The sequence below is a fragment of the Vitis vinifera genome, chromosome 6 (genome assembly GCF_030704535.1).
Source record: "Vitis vinifera cultivar Pinot Noir 40024 chromosome 6, ASM3070453v1".
Taxonomy (NCBI): domain Eukaryota; kingdom Viridiplantae; phylum Streptophyta; class Magnoliopsida; order Vitales; family Vitaceae; genus Vitis; species Vitis vinifera.
In genome coordinates, this window is record NC_081810.1 from 16245413 (window position 1) to 16265433 (window position 20021).

General features: G+C 30.0%; 1 protein-coding gene across 3 annotated transcripts in view; it reads left to right on the forward strand.

Annotated features, from left to right (window-relative positions):
• The window catches only part of LOC100266720 ((+)-neomenthol dehydrogenase), a 29577-nt gene extending 15861 nt beyond the window's left edge, over positions 1-13716 (forward strand). Inside the window, exons 1-6 of one of the 3 annotated variants that reach the window (XM_002274934.5) lie at positions 5571-5719; positions 12086-12189; positions 12353-12596; positions 12685-12762; positions 12853-13038; positions 13173-13716. In XM_002274934.5, the coding sequence (XP_002274970.2) occupies positions 5603-5719; positions 12086-12189; positions 12353-12596; positions 12685-12762; positions 12853-13038; positions 13173-13550 (1107 nt within the window). In that variant the 5' untranslated portion in view covers positions 5571-5602 and the 3' untranslated portion in view covers positions 13551-13716. Of the gene's footprint in view, positions 1-5570; positions 5720-12085; positions 12190-12352; positions 12597-12684; positions 12763-12852; positions 13039-13172 lie in introns of those variants that run through there. The other 2 variants (XM_010653309.3, XM_059737569.1) reach the window with 2 other exon arrangements.
• The last annotated feature ends 6305 nt before the right edge of the window (positions 13717-20021 follow it).

Here is a 20021-nt window from a genome sequence, read left to right on the forward strand (position 1 = left end):
CGGAGAAGGGTCGGAAAATCTATTTTACCCTCATTTTCACAGTTCAGGTAGGGTCCGAACCTATTGCCTCTTTATATACACTTCCTGTTTTGAACTTTTCACCCCTGTTTTTTTTTCTTGTTGTTTGTGGTTTTCTCTTATTGCTTGAAGTTTGCTGGTGCATTGCCTCATTCGGGAATGTTTTAAACATGGACCCATTATTGTTTTTGTTCCTTTCCGAGAGGTCATGTTCTAGTTTCCTTTTGTTATTTCACCCATACCCATCCCATTAACGTATATGGAATGGAATGAGACTCAACAGTTGTCTTTTCTTTGTTTCATTTCTCTTGTTTATGCTTTTTGCTACGTGTACTCTGTTTTTTTCATCATCTCCTCTGTTTAGTTTGCTTTTTTTTTTGGGGACGCTGGATATCGCTTTTGGACTATCCATCTCAAAAACCATGCTCTCATCCCTCGTGCCACCATCTTCACTGGACCTTGCATTACTACCTCTCTCTCTCTCTCTCTCTGAGGAACACGATGTGGCTGAAATCCCGAGTGCTGTTCCTACTACTTTGCGCCACCTGCCACACTACTGTATCTTTCACCAATGGTCCAATTCCTAAAGGCAACTTCGAGTATGGCTCAAAGCCATAGGAAGTTTCCGACTGTGTAGAGTGCATCAAATCCGGTCAAAAACAGGGTGACATGCTGCTAATCGTCCCTGAAGGAGCCTATGCACGCGGCCAGGACTTGTGCCCAAGAGGAGACATTAAACGTCTCGGTTGCACCCAGCGCCAGCGTCGTCGTCATAGTCTCACGCCGGGAAGGAGACGCGAACCAGGTGGAGCTCCTCTCCGATCCATCTGCTAAGATCCCAGGAATGCCGGACCGACGGCGAAGGAGCGACTCCGCGATGTCTTCAGAGTGGATGCCCAAGTACCTTCTCAAGAGAAGAAGAGGATGCGAATTTGTTGAAAGAGAGGCGAGTACCGCCGCCGCAACTCCTCTCTCCATTGCTACCGCCGCGGAAGGGTGGTGAGGGTGATGCAGCCAGGCGGGGCGAGTTGGTGAGGAAGATGTTTTCTTGGGCCCGCCCATGCTAGCATCAGATTTGGGCTTATTTTTGGAGCCCAGCCTAAGCTTGAGATCCAGCTGGCCCATTGGCTTGCTTCCACTTTATACGAATCATTTTCTTTAAAGCACTAATTTCTTAATAAACTTTCTAACTTCCAATTTCCAAGCCCAATTTATAAAAATTCAACCTTCAAATAATACTTCAAAATTCCGATCTTTAAAATTCAATTCCAATTTCCGAAAATTCTCATACACACTTTAATCTATTTAATTATTATTATTTTATGTATATATTCTAAAATTCCATTTTAAACAATTCTTTAAAATTTCCGACTTTCAAATTTAATTTCTAATTCCAAAATTTCAATATTCACATTAATCTATTTAATTATTATTTTGATTATTTATTTCAAAACTCCATTTTAAATCAAATTCTCTAAAACTTCTTATTTTCGAATTAAATTCCTAATCTCAAAAATTCCCATATTCCCATTAATTTATTTAATCATTAGTATTTTATTTATTTATTTATTTTAAAACTCCATTTTAAATCAAATTCTTCAAAACTTCTGATTTCCGAATTAAATTCCTAATCTCGAAAATTCTCATATTCTCATTAATTTATTTAATCATTAATATTTTATCTCCATTTTAAATCAATTCTTTAAAACTTCAGATTTACGTAAATCCCTAATCCTGAAAATTCCTATATTCACATTAATTTAATCACTAATAGTTTGTTTATTTATCTTAAAATTCTATTTTAAACAATTCTTTAAAATTTCTGACTTCTAAATCTAATTTCCAATTTCAAAAATTCCAACATTCTCATTCATTTATTTATTCCCATATTCCCGTTAATTTATTTAATCATTAGTATTTTATTCATTTATTTATTTTAAAACTCCATTTTAAATCAAATTCTTCAAAACTTCTGCTTTCCGAATTAAATTCCTAATCCCGAAAATTCTCATATTCTCATTAATTTATTTAATCATTAGTATTTTATCTCCATTTTAAATCAATTCTTTAAAACTTCAGATTTACAAATTAAATTCCTAATCCTGAAAATTCTCATATTCACATTAAATTAATCACTAATAGTTTGTTTATTTATCTTAAAATTCTATCTTAAACAATTCTTTAAAATTTCTGACTTCTAAATCTAATTTCTAATTTCAAAAATTCCAGCATTCCCATTCATTTATTTATTCCCATATTCCCGTTAATTTATTTAATCATTAGTATTTTATTTATTTATTTTAAAACTCCATTTTAAATCAAATTCTTTAAAACTTCTGATTTCCGAATTAAATTCCTAATCCCGAAAATTCTCATATTCTCATTAATTTATTTAATCATTAGTATTTTATCTCCATTTTAAATCAATTCTTTAAAACTTCAGATTTACAAATTAAATTCCTAATCCTGAAAATTCCCATATTCACATTAAATTAATCACTAATAGTTTGTTTATTTATCTTAAAATTCTATCTTAAACAATTCTTTAAAATTTCTGACTTCTAAATCTAATTTCCAATTTCAAAAATTCCAGCATTCCCATTCATTTATTTAATCATTATTTTCGTCCTTATTATTATTATTCCATTTATTTATTTCAAAATTCCATTTTTAAACATTTTTTTTGAATCCCAATTTCTGAACTTAATTTCCGATTTCTAAAATTCTAATTTCTTTCAAGTTTGACATCCTAAAATTCCAACTCTTAAATTTAATTCCCAATACTCCAATTTTCAAATAAATTTCAAAAATTCAATTTTCTCTCTAACAGTTTTAATTCTCTTCGGGTTTCAAATAATCTTCGATTTCTCTTGATTTTATATAAGCATGAATGCTATTTTCATAATTCCAGAATAATGGAATCTGTGAGACTAATTCGTGCAAAATAGAATGGGCTTTGGTAGGGGCCCCACATATGAGATTTCATGATTGATTGATTGATTGATTGATTTAATTGCCATGCATGAGATCGTTCTTTAATTGTGTATTAACCTCTCTCTCTTGATAGCGCATGATGGTTCGTTGCCCAGGTACGCACTCATTCCCAATCTAGTTAGTCTATATGCATTTGTCTGACTCCCATATGTGCATGATAGTTCCGGGTATTCATTGATCTCTTAATTAATTGTCATGATTGCTTCATTTTATTAGTAGAGACCCATTTAGGGACTTAGAGGGGTGCTACGGTTTCTACCGTACCTTCCCGATAAGTAACCTGACCCCTCGAACCCGATCCGGTTTTTCACGGACCACCTTTTCCAAAACAAGGAGTCACACTTAGGGTTTTTCTTTCTTATTTTGTTTACCCTTTAAAAATAAAACAAAAATAAGTGGCGACTCCAAGTCATTTTTCTTAATCAATATAAAATCAAATTTTCAAAATTAAAATCGAGTTCACCATCGAGTGGGAAACGCATTGAGCGGAAATGCGGGGTCCACAACTTGTTAACAAATGGTATTAAATTGGTGTGTACTTTATCCTTTACTTTTAAAGATAATTATGGAACAAATTCGAAAGCACTATTGGAGTGCATGAATAGACAATATTTTTTCCCATTTTACACCAAAATTAAAAAAAAAAAAAAAAAAGTAAAGTTCCAAAATCTCATATTTTTTGTAGTTGGTGTATGGTTAGATGATTTTCCCTAAAAATTTTAAATTTTTTTAGGATAATTTCTATCATTTCTAAGCTTACTTAATATCAACAAAAACTATTATTATATTTTCAAGTGGAAAAAAATTCAAAAAATATGAAAAATTATAAAATTTCAAAGGAAAGAAGAATGTAAGGAAGGGTATGAAGAATATGAGGATTTCTGATATTCTTCATACCCTTCCTCACATTCTTCGTACTTTCCCAATTTTATTTTTTAAAATTTTTTAGGATAATTTCCATCATTTCTAAGCTTAATTAATATCTATAGGCAATATTATTGTATTTTTAAGTGGAAAAAAAATCAAAAAATTGTAAAATTTTGAGGGTAGAAAGAATGTGAGAAAGGGTACGAAGAATGTGAGGAATGGTATGAAAAATGTGAGGATTTCTTACATTCTTCGTACCCTTCCTCACATTCTTCGTACCATCTCCAAATTTTTAATGTTTTAATTTTTTAAAATTTATTTTAAGGGTAATTTCCATCATTTCTAAGCTTAATTGGTATTAATAAATAATATTATTGTATTTCCATGTGGAAAAAAATTTGCAAAGTTTGAAAATTTGTAAAATTTTCGAGAGTAAAAAGAATGTGACGAAGGGTGCTAAGAATGTAAGGATTCCTCACATTCTTTATATCATTCCTCACATTATTCATACCTTCTACAATTACTTAGTGTTTTAATTTTTAATTTTTTTTTAAAATAATTTCCATCATTTCTAAGCTTGATTAGTATCAATAAACAATACTATTTGTATTTTTAAGTGGAAAAAATCGAAAAATTCAAAAAATTGTTAAATTTTCATGGTAGAGAGAATATGAGGTAGGGTCTGAAGAATGTGAGGATTGCTCACATTCTTCGTACCCTTTACGATTACTTAATGTTTTAAATTTTTTATTTTTTATTTTTTTGAAAATAATTTTCATCATTTCTAAGCTTAATTAGTATCAATAAACAATTTTATTATAAGGAATGGTTCGTATCCTTTCTAATTTTTTAATGTTTTAATTTTCTAATTTTTTTAGAATAATTTACATCATTTCCAATTTTAAATTTTTTTAATTCTTATTTTTTTTGTAACAATTCTATCAATAATAACTCAAAATAATATTATTAAACTATGTTATTGTCATTTCAAGTTAAAAAGTAAATCTGAAATTTTAAAAATATAAATAATTTAGGGTACGAAAAATATGAGAACGGCATGAAAAATGTGATAAATACATGTTTGATACTTTCATCACATTTTTCATATTGATTTTTAGTTTTAAAATTTTTGAAATTACTAATTTATTTTTGAAAATACTATCATTAGTAACTCAAAAGAATATTAGTAATTTATTTTATTATAATTTAAATCTAAAAACCTTAAATTCAAAAAATGTAAAATTTGGAGAATACGGAAAAAATTAGGATGATCTAATTACCTAAGTTTTACATATGATTATCAAAATGTTGAATTTTAATGAAAATACTCATTTCATATTAAAATATTATCATATTCATTTTTATGTTGAATTTAAATATTTGACAATTTGTTAAAAATAAAATAATGTAATTATGGTATATGATGATTTTTTTATTAATAAATATGTTTTCAAATTTTATATCATTTTTATTTTTATTTTTTTCCAATTCTATTTTTATCTCAATATTTATTTTATTTAAACCCAAAATTATTGAGAATTGAGAAAGAAATTAAAAGAGACGGTGGAAGGCCACAACCGGTTCTTCCTTTAACCGGTTAAATGGAATTTTTATTTTAAATTTAAAATGGATGGGCAAGATGTAATATTGGACATCCAATGGCTTAGAGGTACCCTAGAATTTTCCCTTAAAGTAATCAACATCACGGATTCAGTGGGTACAGATGAGACTTCCTTTACCAAACTCCAAATCATTTCCCTTTCCTGAGAGACTCGTATGCTTTCGCCTCAAACCCTCCAACTGCTTTCACCAGGCCTCTCTCTCCAGTACCAGCCTTGAGGTACGAAACTCTCTGTATATATTAGAACATATTCTCATAGATCTGATACTGCGTGTCTCTATATAGTTCTATTGCTTAGTTATTATATAGTGACATGTCTTGAATACTTTGATTGAACCCTCCTTTGTATGCTACTGCAAGCATCTCTTGTTGATGATTTTAGCTTCTAAACTCCCCCAATAATGCTTGCTGAAAAACTTTTAGAAATACATGAGGAAGAAATTAATGAAAAACATGATAAAATATTATTGGGGAGTTAGTAAATTCTTAAAGATTTTGGTTCAAGATAGTGGATTTGTGTCTTGCGGCTGAGGCTTTCTTAATTTTGACCTTTTGGAATTATTTGTCTCTTAAGTTATCACTTATTCTACAAACAAATTTACAGATGTTTTTAACTTTCTTTTTATTGTTTATTTTATGGAAAAAGTCATTTTTCTTTTTTATCTTCTCAAATTTTATCAGCTATATAACCTACAAACATGATTTCTTATTCAAAATAAAACTAAATTTACTATTATTATTTTTTTTTTTTTTAAAAAAAGTTAAATTACCTCATTCTCATGCAATTTAATTAAAAATAAATTTACAATAAATTAACAAAGTTTTCATAGAAAAAAAAAAGTAAATATAATTGATATAGATTCTATTTTTAAGCATTTTATCTTATTTCTCAAACAAATTAAAATTTAAGGGTCTTTTTGACAACTAATTGTTAAGAATAGAAAACAAAAAATAAGGTACTTTCAGATAATATCTTTTAATTGTTTTCTATTATTTTCATTTATTATTTTGAGAACTGTTTTAAAAAATAATTATTCAAGTATATAAAATGATTTAAAATAAAGAACTAGATATAAAAATTATTTTTAAAACATATTTAAAAATATTAAAAATGAGTTAAAAATATTTCAGGTTCTTAAATAGACTTTTATTTTACAAAACATTAAAGAACAATTTTCAAAAACTGTTCACATAAACTATTTTTTAAAGCTATTCTCGAAAATAGTTACCAACCAAGACTTAAAATTTTCTTAAAAATTATTACTAATAAAAAAATCAACAATATAAGAATCGATTAATTTTGATAAGAAATAAATCTTTCACTAGATACGATGATTGTTTTTGTTTTATAACTCGTTCAATTGTTAGTGAAATTGAACTATAGAAATTATTTCCTAGTTCAAAAACAAAACCAACCACACTAAAAAAAATCATAAAATTTATATCCATATTTATTATATTTTTTAAATTTTTTAAAGTTTAAACACTTACAATGCCATAAAACCAAAATAAATTAATTGTCCTATTCCGATACAATGTCTTAGTTTAGAACTCCAAAATATAATTAATATTGATTTAAATATATTTAAGAATCAATAAGTACTTTAACTAATTTTGAAAAAATTTAAAAATTAGGATTTGATAGCAATGTGGTAACAATAGTTTACAAAAATAGTTATGGTATCGCAAACCTCTCAAAAAAAAAAAAAAAAAACACAAAAAAAACAAAAGCAATATGGTAATGGAAACTGTTTAGGAGACAGAAATTGAAAGAGACCTTAAACAAAGTGAAGACCAAGCCTGCATGCATTAAGAAAGCGGATGATCCAAAGAAAAGGAGCCACATGAGTACGAGATTCTTCGCTTCTAACGCCGCATCTCAGAATTATTCCAACCATCAACTTTCATTCTTCATCCATTTTATTAAACTACATGCATGTTACCATCAAACTTTTTCCTTTAAATTGACGTATCTTCCCTGTTTCCTTCCCCCATACTTTTCTCTGCAAACTTGCATTTTCTATCTTCTATATCTTCTCTCAAACCATTTTCGTCCAGCTCCATTCAACAACAAAATCTCTAATTGTAAGTAGTGATGCCTTTTATTATCATAGTTTCTTAGCTACTTCACTTTCTAAGATTTTGAATTACTTCATAAATGAGTCTCGACGTGCGCTAGATTATTTTTGTTATTAGTCCTCTACTGAATCCCCATGCATGTGCTATTTGTTGAACAACTTTTTGCTATCAGTCCTCTGCTGAATCCCCATGCATGTGCTATTTGTTGAACTATCAATTTTTTTAAAAAAAATTAGGGTATGCTTGGAAACTGTTTTTTAAAACGGTTTTTTGTTATTCGAAACAAAAAACATAGGAAATACTTTTGACTACCAAAAATTGTTTTCTATTTTTTTGTTTTTAGTTGTTTTCTATTGTTTTTATTTGTTATATTAGGACTGTTTTAAGAAATAATTATGGGGGAATTCTTTAAGAAATAATTATACAAACATGTAAAATGATTAAAAATAAAACTCTACATATAAAAATTATTTTTAAAACATATTTAAAAATATTAAAAATAGGTTAAAAACATTTTAGATTTTTAAATAGACTTTCGTTCTACAAAAATCAAAAAACAATTTTCAAGAACTGTTTTCAAAAACTATTTTTCAAAATTATTTTTGAAAATAGTTACCAAACAGACTTTTTAATCTTATTGGATTTTGGTTCAATATACATATCATGATTCTTAACACTATTAATATTATTTTGTTTAAAGTATTATTATATAAGAAATGATTGTGTTTTGTTGGAAGCCTGGAAAGAATTTCCTTTTTTTTTTTCTCTTTTTTGAAAACTAGAGACAATGGAAATAACACAAGAAAAAAAAAAATCCATCTTTAGTATGCTTTACAATTATATTGAAAATACCTTTCTACTAGTAATTATAGAAATGCTTCATCAATCTAATGGGCTTGTTATTTTTCTTTATTGATAAATTTAATAATCTGTAACATAGTTTTAACAAACCTCGGCTAGCTACTGCTTTTAAAATAAGAATATAAATGTTTTTTTAACTATACTTTAATTTTCATAAATGTTAACATTGCTTTTTTTTCCAAAAATAGAGAAGTAAATTTTTTTATACCATTATAGTTTTAATTTTTCTAACAAATACCATAAATAAAAGTAAAAATAGATTATCAAACTTGATCTTTAAAATTGTTTACGGTTTTTAGTATAAAAAACAATAAAACATGATTATTGAAAAATTATTTCCGAATCTACGATAGTCTAGGAGGAGCCAAACAAAATACAGAAATAATTTTAAATTTTAAAAAGTTACTATAAAATTGTTTTTTCAAATAACAATTTCAATATGATGTAACAATAACAAAGTTGTTTTTTTAAATAAACAACTTCATCATATTTATAGGGAAGTAAGTAGAATAGAAAACTGTTTAATTAAGAAGGGTATTTATAATATAAAGTCGATTTGATAGTCAAACTTTTTTAAAGATGTTGCAAATTTGATTTTGAAGATTATTGTGACTTGTTTTTTAATCAAATTTATAAGTATTATTCTTTATAGTCTTTTTTTTTTCAAAATTTGATTTATAATATTATTGTGATTTATCTTTCAATAGAATTTATAAGTATTCTGCTTTATAGTTTTTTTTTTTTTTTTGACGAATATTTATTTTTAATTAGTGGTACAGATATAAAAGAACCCTACTAATGATGTAATCTCTCACAAAGGCAACTTTGGTTAAGTTCTCTAAGACAAACTTTATGAATACAATCACTAAAAACATTTAGGTATAATAAAAACAGCTTTTCTATTCATATTTCTAGTAGTATATTATATAATAAAAAAAAATTTTAAAGTAATTTGTATGGATCTCCTCTGACTCTAAAATAGGCATCCCATTCACCATTGTGTACCATGGATATTTCTAATAATAAAAAAGTTTTAATGTCTTTTTGACTAATTTTATTTAAGGTGGTTATACCTTAAAATAAGTTAAATTCAAAGTTAAAAAAATATTGATTCTTATAAAAGTTCTATTTTATCTTATGCAAGTAGTTTTTTTTATTTAATAAAAATTTTATAATATCAATATTACTCTTTAAAAATTGTGACTTTGTTTTTAATTTCAATTTTTAATAAAATAAAAAATGGGAAGCTATTCCAAGACATATTTAATTTATCGGATATATCATAAGATAAGAGATAGGATAATATATTTTATCTTTTGTTGGAACATTGAATAAAATAGGTAATTTACTTTCTTTCTTATATCCAATCTAAACAAGATATAATAATCTAAAATATGAAATATACAAAAGGTATGAATAATAAATTCATTCCTTTAATCCAATTTTTAAAATTAAACTTTTAGTTCCAAAAAGAAAAGAATTAGTATATATATATAATACAATTTTTTATAGGGAGAATTATGTTTTAGGGGTAGATGGGTCTCCCAAATTAACAAAAGGTCCGTATAACTCTTCAAATTGAGCCCAAGACTCAATGAAAGTATGGAAATTGAGTTGAAGGATATTATCCTTTAGTATTTCCAAAAATGCCCTTTGTTGATTTTGAAAAAAAAAATTAATATTTTTTATTTAATTTAATATTTTTAAAAAATAATTTTATGTAATTTAATATTTTTTTAAAATACTTTTATTTAATTTAATATTTTTTTTAAATAAATTTATTTAATTTAATATTTAAAAAAATTATTTAATTTAATATATTTTTTAAATAGTTTTATTTAATTTAATATTTTTGAAAAAAAAATTATTGAAAAAAAAATTATTTAACTATTTAAAAAAATTATTTAATTTAATATTTTTTTAAAATAGTTTTATTTAATTTAATATTTTTGAAAAAAAAATTATTTAATTTAATATTTTTGAAAAAAAAATTTTAATTTAATATTTTTGAAAACCACTTTTATTTAATTTAGTATTTTTGAAAAAAAAATTATTTAACTTAATTTTATAAAATATTTTATATGTGTTCTTAAAGGGTATATTTGTCCGTTACTATTTCAAATCCTTCAACTTAATTTGAAGAGTTACATGGACCTTTTATTAATTTGGGGTCTCATCTACTCCTAAAACATAATTCTCCATTTTTTATAACTTTTTTTTTACCTTTTTTATCTTTATTTCCTTCGATAAATACAAAAAAAAAAAAAAAAAAGGGAGAATATTAATTACTTTGAGTATTAATTTTTAATTTTTAATTATTAATTAAAATAAAATTGGAATTAGAATTTACAATTTCTACCATGGGTAGATTGTATTCATTAAGAAACTATACGTTCAACCAAGATTTGGATATGTTACATATTTAACTTGATTGTCTGTTAATGAGATTTGTACCGATATTGATATTGAAATTGATACCTTTTACTACTAATTTATTTACTAATCTATTTCATAAATAATATTATGGGATGATGAATCATAAAAATTAAAAAAAAAATAAAAAAAATCCTCTTTTACCAAATGTTAGACTATCTTGTCTAGGTAGCACGATGTCATTCCATATTTTATTTATTCCACAAATTAAATATAAGCATTGCATAACATATCTTATAGGATATAATATTTATCTTTATTAAATATGTATGTTATTATTCAAAGATATATTTTATTTAAAAAATAAATAAATGGAATTCTTTAATAGAAGAAGTGATCTTTTCGTCATCTTCTTTTCGCAATGAACCATATAATTGTATCCTTAAATCATGTTTGGTTCTTGCAAAGCGTTAAATAAAGAAATAAAAATAATTTTCTCATATTTGATTATTCTATGAAAAATATTTTAAAAAAAATCAAATATAATTAAAATGAGTTAAAAACTTTCATTTGACTTAAAATAATATATAAAAACAACTTATTAACTTTAAATCAATTTTATCTTTTTCTTTTCTTATACTATTCCACTCTATTTTCTATAATTTTCCATAGCCAAACATACCATTAAACCTTCTCGCTTTCCCTTTTCATCCACCACTCTCCTTTCCTTCACTTATTCTTCTTCCTTGAGTGCTTATTCTTGAGTTTTTGCGGACGAGGTGGGTTGACAACCATGTAGGACAATGAGAGCCTTCCACTTTCACTCATATCAAGATTGTGAAAGATTACTTACCCAAAACTTGGTGATGCATCATCATTCATTGTACTTGGACGTGCAATAATTTGAGTCGTGAAATGACTTGTGGGGTCCCCTGGTTATTTTTATTTTTAATTATAGGATGCTAGCTCCATACATATGGAGACAACAGAATCTGCTACTGGTTCTCCACTTCATTTTTTAGCATTTTTTTCCTGAAAAGAAATGTTTGATAGCAGAAAGGTAACAACAACAATAATAAAATACTATCTTAAAATTTCTTCAAAGATGCCGGCCAGGCGCTTCAACACTCTTACGTCTCTACTCCACATCTTATATTTCACGACTTTGTGACCCATGTGGTTCGACAGGTCTGCCACATTGAATTAATATTACCTACCGTTTGAACATCATAATGTATTATCATATATGATCCAAGTCCCAGAGCTCAACAGGTGCTTCATCTCAGGCCCAAAAACAAAGAGAAGAGAGGATCTGAAAAACGAATTCGAAGCATCACTAAAATGGAAGTGAATATGAAGCATGCAGCAGTAGAGAAGTAAGTCTGTTCTATGTTAGTTTTTAATTTTATGTAATGAAAAAATAACCCTGTCCCTACAAAAAAAATTTATATGTTACCAATTGAAAATCAGTCTGTAGTATTATTACCTTTCAATCTTTGGATTCAAAAAATATAGATGAGGAATTTTTTGTGTGTATAGGTGTGCAGTGGTTACGGGTGCAAACAAGGGCATTGGGCTGGAGACAGTGCGGCAGCTGGCGGCACAGGGCGTGAGGGTGGTGCTGACAGCCAGAGATGAGGAAAGGGGGATTCAGGCCACATCTTCTTTGCATAAACTGGGTTTCTCCAATGTGATTTTCCATCAGCTTGATGTTGTAGACCCTGCTAGCATTCGGTCTCTGGCCGACTTCATTAGACACCAGTTTGGAAAGCTTGACATCTTGGTAAGGACTTGGTTTCATACTTTCTACTTCATCACTACTGCAGAATAAATGAATTGATTCTGAGTACTACAAATTTTTACTTGAGCAGGTCAATAATGCTGGAGCTTCAGGGGTGATAGTTGATGAGCAAGGCCTAAAGGCCTTGAACATAGATCCTGCATCTTGGGTAAGTTGAAGGAAAATGTATAAAAATGTTTCTGTTATGAAATTAAACCAAAAATATCAAACACAGAATCTCTTTTCTGTATCTTTGCAGCTATCTGGAAAGGCGACCAACTTAGTTCAAGCAGTGATTAAACAAACCTATGAAAAGGCAGAAGAATGCTTAAACACTAATTACTATGGTTGCAAAAGAGTCACTGAAGCTCTCCTTCCACTGCTGAAGCTTTCCACTTTGGGAGCCAGGATTATTAATGTTTCCTCCCTCAGGGGCGAGCTAAAGGTGAGGACAATCTTTAACTGTTTTCTCTCATTCCCTTACCCCCATCATAGCTCTTTTACTTGTGCCTGCTGGTTTCAACAAAACCAGAAACTGCTAATACAGAATTATCACATTACACATTTACTCGCATGCAGAGGATTCCAAGTGAGAAGATACGAAACGAACTTGGCGATATGGAATCTCTGATGGAAGATAAACTGGATGCCATATTGGAAAAATTTTTGCATGATCTGAAAGCAAACGCACTCCAGGCGAATGGGTGGTCAGTAATGCTGCCTTCTTACAGCATTTCAAAGGCTACACTTAATGCCTACACCAGAGTTCTTGCTAAGAAGTACCCCGAAATGTGCATAAACTGTGTCCATCCAGGCTATGTTGATACAGATATAAACTGGCACACAGGAACAATGACCGTGGAAGAAGGAGCTAGAGGCTCAGTCAAGTTGGCTCTTCTACCAGATGGAGGTCCTACAGGCTGCTATTTTGATCGTACTGAGGTGGCTGACTTTTGAGTAGCCTTCATTGCAGCAGGTACCTAACTGAAAGGGAAGCACTGACCCCATATAAACAAGTATCTGAGTAATGTTGAGGTTGTTTCATGGCATAATCTTTGTATTTTCTCTGTTGTTCAATTTGCTTGTGAGCATCTACATATTCTATCTCAAGACAATGCCTAAATGTTAAGCATTTTCAAGATAAAATATTTATAAAATTGGAATTATGTAAAAAAAATGAGAATAGTTATCTTATCAAATTAATTTTTAGCTAAAATACTCTCATGAAAAGTTCTAATTCTTTTAAGATTACATTCCCCTACTAGACAAAGTTTCAAATTTAGGAAATTAATATTTTTGAAATTTTTCATAGAAGATAATTTTCTCATTAAGGTTATAAAGCTCTTTATCAACTCAAAAGATTAAATGGGAGAGGATCATATCAAGGCCTTAACCTCCATAATCAAGTCCATCTTGATTTGGTTGTCACCACCCCAATGGTGGGTGGAGCCAAGGTATCAAGGAATACAGATTTTTCATAGATGAGACTAAATATGTTAGTAGTGAGAACAACCACCCCAATAGTGTTCTTTACTTAGTAACATTGATATCAAGAATTTTAGTTATACACTTAGAATATGAAAGTGGTTGGCCAATTTAGGAGCATTCATGGATTAATTACTAAACTAAAAGGTATGTTGATCTTGCATTAAGAACTTTCCAATTAAGTTAAAGGTAAGCAGATCAATCTAAGAGGGTCTTTACCTAGTTGGAATGATGGCCAGTCTTGGCCATTAGGATAGGTTTCATATGGTGAGTACATTAGTATGTATGGTTACACATTAGACAAGATCTACGGTGAATCATGACATAAGGCTATCAGGTTATCATTACTTGAATAAGTTGTTATGTTATATTGTCCCTCAATTTTGAGAGAATACTGAGTTTATGCCAAAGTTAACAGTGACTTTGACCTATGGGTGAATGACCTCAAATCTCTATTGTAAATAAAATATTAAAGCCTAAATACTCGATAACTCTAGTCAAGAAAAACAAGAGATAAAGTTACCATGGTTTTGTAGTATTCTAGGTTCTCATCCTTCGGGATCAGCTTTAGTGTGTTCAATTTTTTTTAGATGAGAAAGATTAATTATTTTCTAAAATTAATGAAATGTTAAATTAAATTAATAAATATAAAATATGAATAACAAATTGCTAAAATATTTAATGAAATGAATCAAACAAAAAAAAATGTTCCGAAGAATTTCACAATCCAATGTCAAATCCTGATTGAATCTTAAGACAATATTGCATCTAGAACTTAATTTTTCCTTTTTAAAACAAATTCATAAGCCATCAAGTGAATGAAATTAGTTAACGGTTAAAGGTTTGGATTTTTAATCCTTCCTACTCCTTATAGCTTTGTCTTATGATAGATAACAATAGAAAAGACCAGAATAACTAATAATCAAGAGTTACCAAGACTCACTAGTACTTGGTAATAGTCTATTGTATCATTCCCTAATATAACTCATAAGGATGGGTGATGGTTAATTTTGATTTTCAATTTTATTCAGTCAAAGCCCATATCCATCTTTATAGATTTGGCTCTTAGATTCGTTAACAATAGGATCCAATTATAGTAACCAATGATCAAGGTCTTTCCAAGAATCACTAATATTTTGATAAGAATCCTAATTAATTTATCTAAGATGATCTCATATAAAGGATTTATTCCTATTAATTAAATCTTGAAAGCATAAAGAAAACCGTAACTTTACCATGTTCTTACTATTATTCTTTGGATTCTTCACCTTCATGTTAGCATCTCTAGAACAATCAAGTTAGCTAAACATGGTGGAGGATTTATCCTTACAGCTAGGAATGGCAATTTCACGGGTCAATCGGGTCACTCATCCCGCCCCTATTGGGACGGGTATGGGATAAATTAATCGGGTATAGGACGGGTATGGGATAGTTTTGTGAAACCTGAATCAGGTTCGAGGAGGGTATGGGTTTGTAGTTACCCACCCTGCCCCACCCCGAAATTATAATTACCAATAGACTTTGGGTTTGAATCTGATCTAATCTAGTCGGTAAGAAGAGAAATGGTGTTTGGGGAAAATGAAGAGTCAGTTGCTCAACCTATGTCCTCTACGCCGACTCTTTCCTTTACTACAATCACTACCAGCACCAGGGCTTCGCCATTGTCGTCGGCGCCATCCTCGAAATCGAGAGAGGGATTGGCGTTGGTCCTGTTGCCTATCTCAATACACTGGCGCTTAACAACGTTGTTTCCCTCTGCCCCTTGTTTAACCAGGGTTAAGAGTAGAGACTGGGTTCAGGGCTTTCTTCTTATTGAATGGAAGAGTCTAGAAGAGTCAAGTAGACTTGGAGCACGACCATCAACTAACATTAGTCCACCACCTCATCAACAGCCAATATCATCCATTGTTCCACCTTTGTAAGATCAGACTCCATTTAGTGTTGTTGCAGCTACACAACTCCAACCTTAATCAGGAGGTGTATGAACTAAGGGAAGGGCTCGTAGAAAAGGGACTAGGCATACATCTGTCCTTAGAGATGCACCATCGACTAACCTATGGAGGTGTCATCTACCCCCACCTATAGTACCACTTGTTACATCATCACCACAACCGATAAAGGTTACATTGGTTGATGAAGAGTTAATTCATATAGCAAATGATAATCAATGAGGAAAAAAGAATGATCATGGCTGAGGACATAGTAGGAGACATGGTCGTCAAACATATGGGAGGAGGGGTACATGTCAGCCCCATAGAGTCAATAGGGGAACATGCACATCATGGACGTCCACAACAGAAGAGGAAGACTCCTTTGTGCAGTACACATTGAGGATGTTACTACATATGACTTGTATTTTGGATATTATTAGTATTTTGCATATCATTATTTTGGATAAATACTCATGATGTATATTTATACTTGTTATATTTTGGATTGACTAACTTTTTATTAACATAAGTTCTATAGTAATCTACCTATTTTGGATTTAAGTTACACAAAATAGTATTGTTACTATTTTGGAAATGTGTCCATTTAATTAGCATTTGGCTTACTTATTTTGATTGATTTTGAATTGAAATGTCAAAATATTGATTATAATGTATATAGAGGATAAAGTTTAAACATTTGGTTCTATATAGGGTAATACTAATTAAAAGATTTTTTTTTTTTTAGAAGCCATGTCTCTAGAAAAGACACATTTAGTATAAATTCAATTTTATTTTTTTCATTTTGTATGGAAATTGTGGAAGGTCTCTTCAAGGGACACCTTTAATATAAATACAATTTTATGGAATTGTAAAAGGTGTCTCTTCAATGGACACTTTTAATATAAATTCATTTTTTTTCATTGTATGGTCAAAAGATGTATACATGCAATTTTATCAAACTGTGGAAGGTGTCTCTTTAAAAGACATCTTTAGCATAAATTCAATTTCTTTTTTTGTTGTGTAATTGAAAGGTATATACATGCAATTTAATGGAATTGTGGAAGGTGTCTCTTCAAGAGACACCTTTAGTATATATTCGATTTCTTTCTTGTGCAATTGTGAAAAAAGATACCTTTAATATAAAATCAAATTCAAGAGACACTTGTACTAAAATTAAAATTTGTAAAATTATGAAAGGTGTTTAATATATATTGGATTTTGTGGAATTGTAGAAAGTATTTTTTCAGGAAACACCTTTAATATAAATCCAATTTTTTGGAATTGTAGAAGATACTTCTTCAAGAGACATCTTTAATTTAAATTCAATTCTTTTAAATATATATCATGAATTTGAAAATTGTAGAAGACGTCTCTTCAAAAGACACCTATGATTAAAAATGTCATAAATCTATCAATATTTCTAGAACTACATTTTTTCTTTTTTTTTTAAAAAAAAGGACCTATATATATATATAGTTCCATCGCTTTTTGATATGTCTGGATTGGTTTGCATGAAGTTTCCTATTTTATTTCTAGTCATGGATTAACACCATTTTTTAGCATATTAATTTTTATTTTTTTATTATAAAGTGGTCCATATACTGAGACGACAGAATGTGCTAGTGTATTCTCCTTTTATTTTTTACTGTTTCTTTTTTCCTGAATAGAACACTCGATTTAAAATTTCTTCAATGATACCTGCCAGGCTGCCAACGTCTTAATATTTCTCCATTTTGTCACCCATTGATTTCCCAGCCATGCACATGATCGTAATACTTAGAAACATATATATATATATATATATAGCAGAAGTCGAAACATGCCATATATGCAAATCCTAGAGCCCAACAGGTGCCTCATCAGGAGCCAAAACAAAGAGATGAGAGGCTCACCACGACTTCGGAGCACCACTAAGATGTAAGTGAATATGAAGCATGCATCAGCTGAGAAGTAAGCCTATTCCATATTAGTTTTTAATTTTATGTAATTGAAAAATAAATAAATCTGTCACCGATCATTTATATGTCTAGCTCCCAATATCCCCCCCTCACCCATGTCATCCCACACATCTACCACTCATGCCTCCTTTGATACTACTAAGGCATAAAGGAAAGGGAAAGCATTAGCTAAGAGTTCATCCCACACTGCTTATCTTTTCAAAACTTGACCCTCCTCCCATCTCCCCACCTCTAAGAATACATTACTGCCAACTAGATCCCAACCCTTCCTGATGATTTTCCAAACACCAACCTTGTAGCCTTGCCTTACTTTATAAGAGCACCAATCCATCTCCTCCTCCCCATACTTACCTTGAATGACCTTTTTCCAAAAAGTCTCTCCCTCTTACGCATATCTCCAACTCTGCTTTCCTAACAAAGCCTTATTTAGAGAAGCAAGATTTCTTATTCCTAGGCCCCCTTACTTTTCTCCCCACAAACAATCGACCATTTTACCAAATGACTCTTTTAAAGCCCCCTTCTCCTCAAAGGAAGTCTCTCCGAATTTTCTCAATCCTTAATTTGACCTTCCTAGGCATGCTAAACAGGGACATAAGGTATATGAGTAGGCTAGACAAAGTACTTCAAGTTAAGGTTAGCCTCCCTCCTTTCGAGATATATTGTCTTTTCCAAAATGCATGTCTTCTACGAAATCTCTCTTTCTTATTGTCCCAAACCGCTTCACATGTAGCAATTGGAGTGATTTTCAATTTTTCCGCAAAGGACTATTTGAATGGAGGCAATATCTTGCTTTTCTCTAGACCCTTAATCACAGCTCCACTCCTCGAAAAAAGAAGTGACCACTCCAAGACCATGGAGTTTCCTAGCAAGAATGGTACATCCCCCATGGAGACCTCTACCTTCAAGGAATACCAAAACAAACCTCTTCTCCTCCATAAAGCTAATTGAGCATTGAATGAAACTCCCTGCCCCATTTCTACATCTTTCCACCATGTACACCCTCCCTCCTTCACTCCATAAGCTGCTAATTTTTTTCCCTTCTTCCTCCATGCAGTTGGAAAAACCTTTACCCCCTCTGGAATAATGCCTACTAGCTTTCAAAGGATTTTGAACCCACCCCAAACCAACACTATCCTCTAGGTTTGGAAGTGCATCCATTTTCCTCCTTAATCTTAGTCTATGTTCCTTAATTTTTACAATTAAAGGGGATTCGAGGAAGTCATAGTTAAATTTTATATTCCCAAAGTAATGTATTCAGGCTTAGCTTAAAAGCGTATGCCACAAGTGTAGTGTGGCACGGCCTGCTACTCAATAGCTTTCCATTAGCAACTAATAATGGTTGGTGATCATGTTGTTTGATCAGAATGTTCGTATAATTTGTATAATTATGAGAAGCTTGAGGAATACAAGTGTAATTTTTTCTTAAATAAATGACCAATTGTATGTTGGATATGCTTACAGTTTTAAGAAAAGTACCCTGAATGAATAAAAAATAAAAGATCATGAAAATAAATAAATAAAAAGAATTAAACAAGAACTTTACAAGATTATTACTTCCTCCCAATCTTCCCAAAGGAGAATCTTTAGGAAGCACTTGTAGGCTAGATTCAGTCCTACCAATAATATATCCTTCCAAAATTTTACTCTCTTTTCATTGCCCACTTTAAAATAGATTTCACTTTTAAAACTTTGCCACCCTCTCCTAGTTGTGTCCCATAATCCTAGCAGAAACCCCTCTCTCACATCTAGAGAACACCATCCCCTCTCTTCTGAAGAATTCATGCTTAAATTTTAGATTTTGAAATAAATCTTTTCAGGTTTAGCTTAAAAGGGTATGTCACATGTAGTGTGTGGCACAAACCAGCCATAATAGCTCCAAGCTAAATCCAAAGAAAATCATGAATTTAGTGTTGTTTAATCAACAAATCATTTCCCATGTTAAAAAGTTTCGACCAACCAATACCAGAATTAAGGGTTTACATTAGATCCTCCCATTTCATCGGTTTTCATCCCTTATACCTCTTCAAGTGGACCCACAAACTGATAGTCAGACA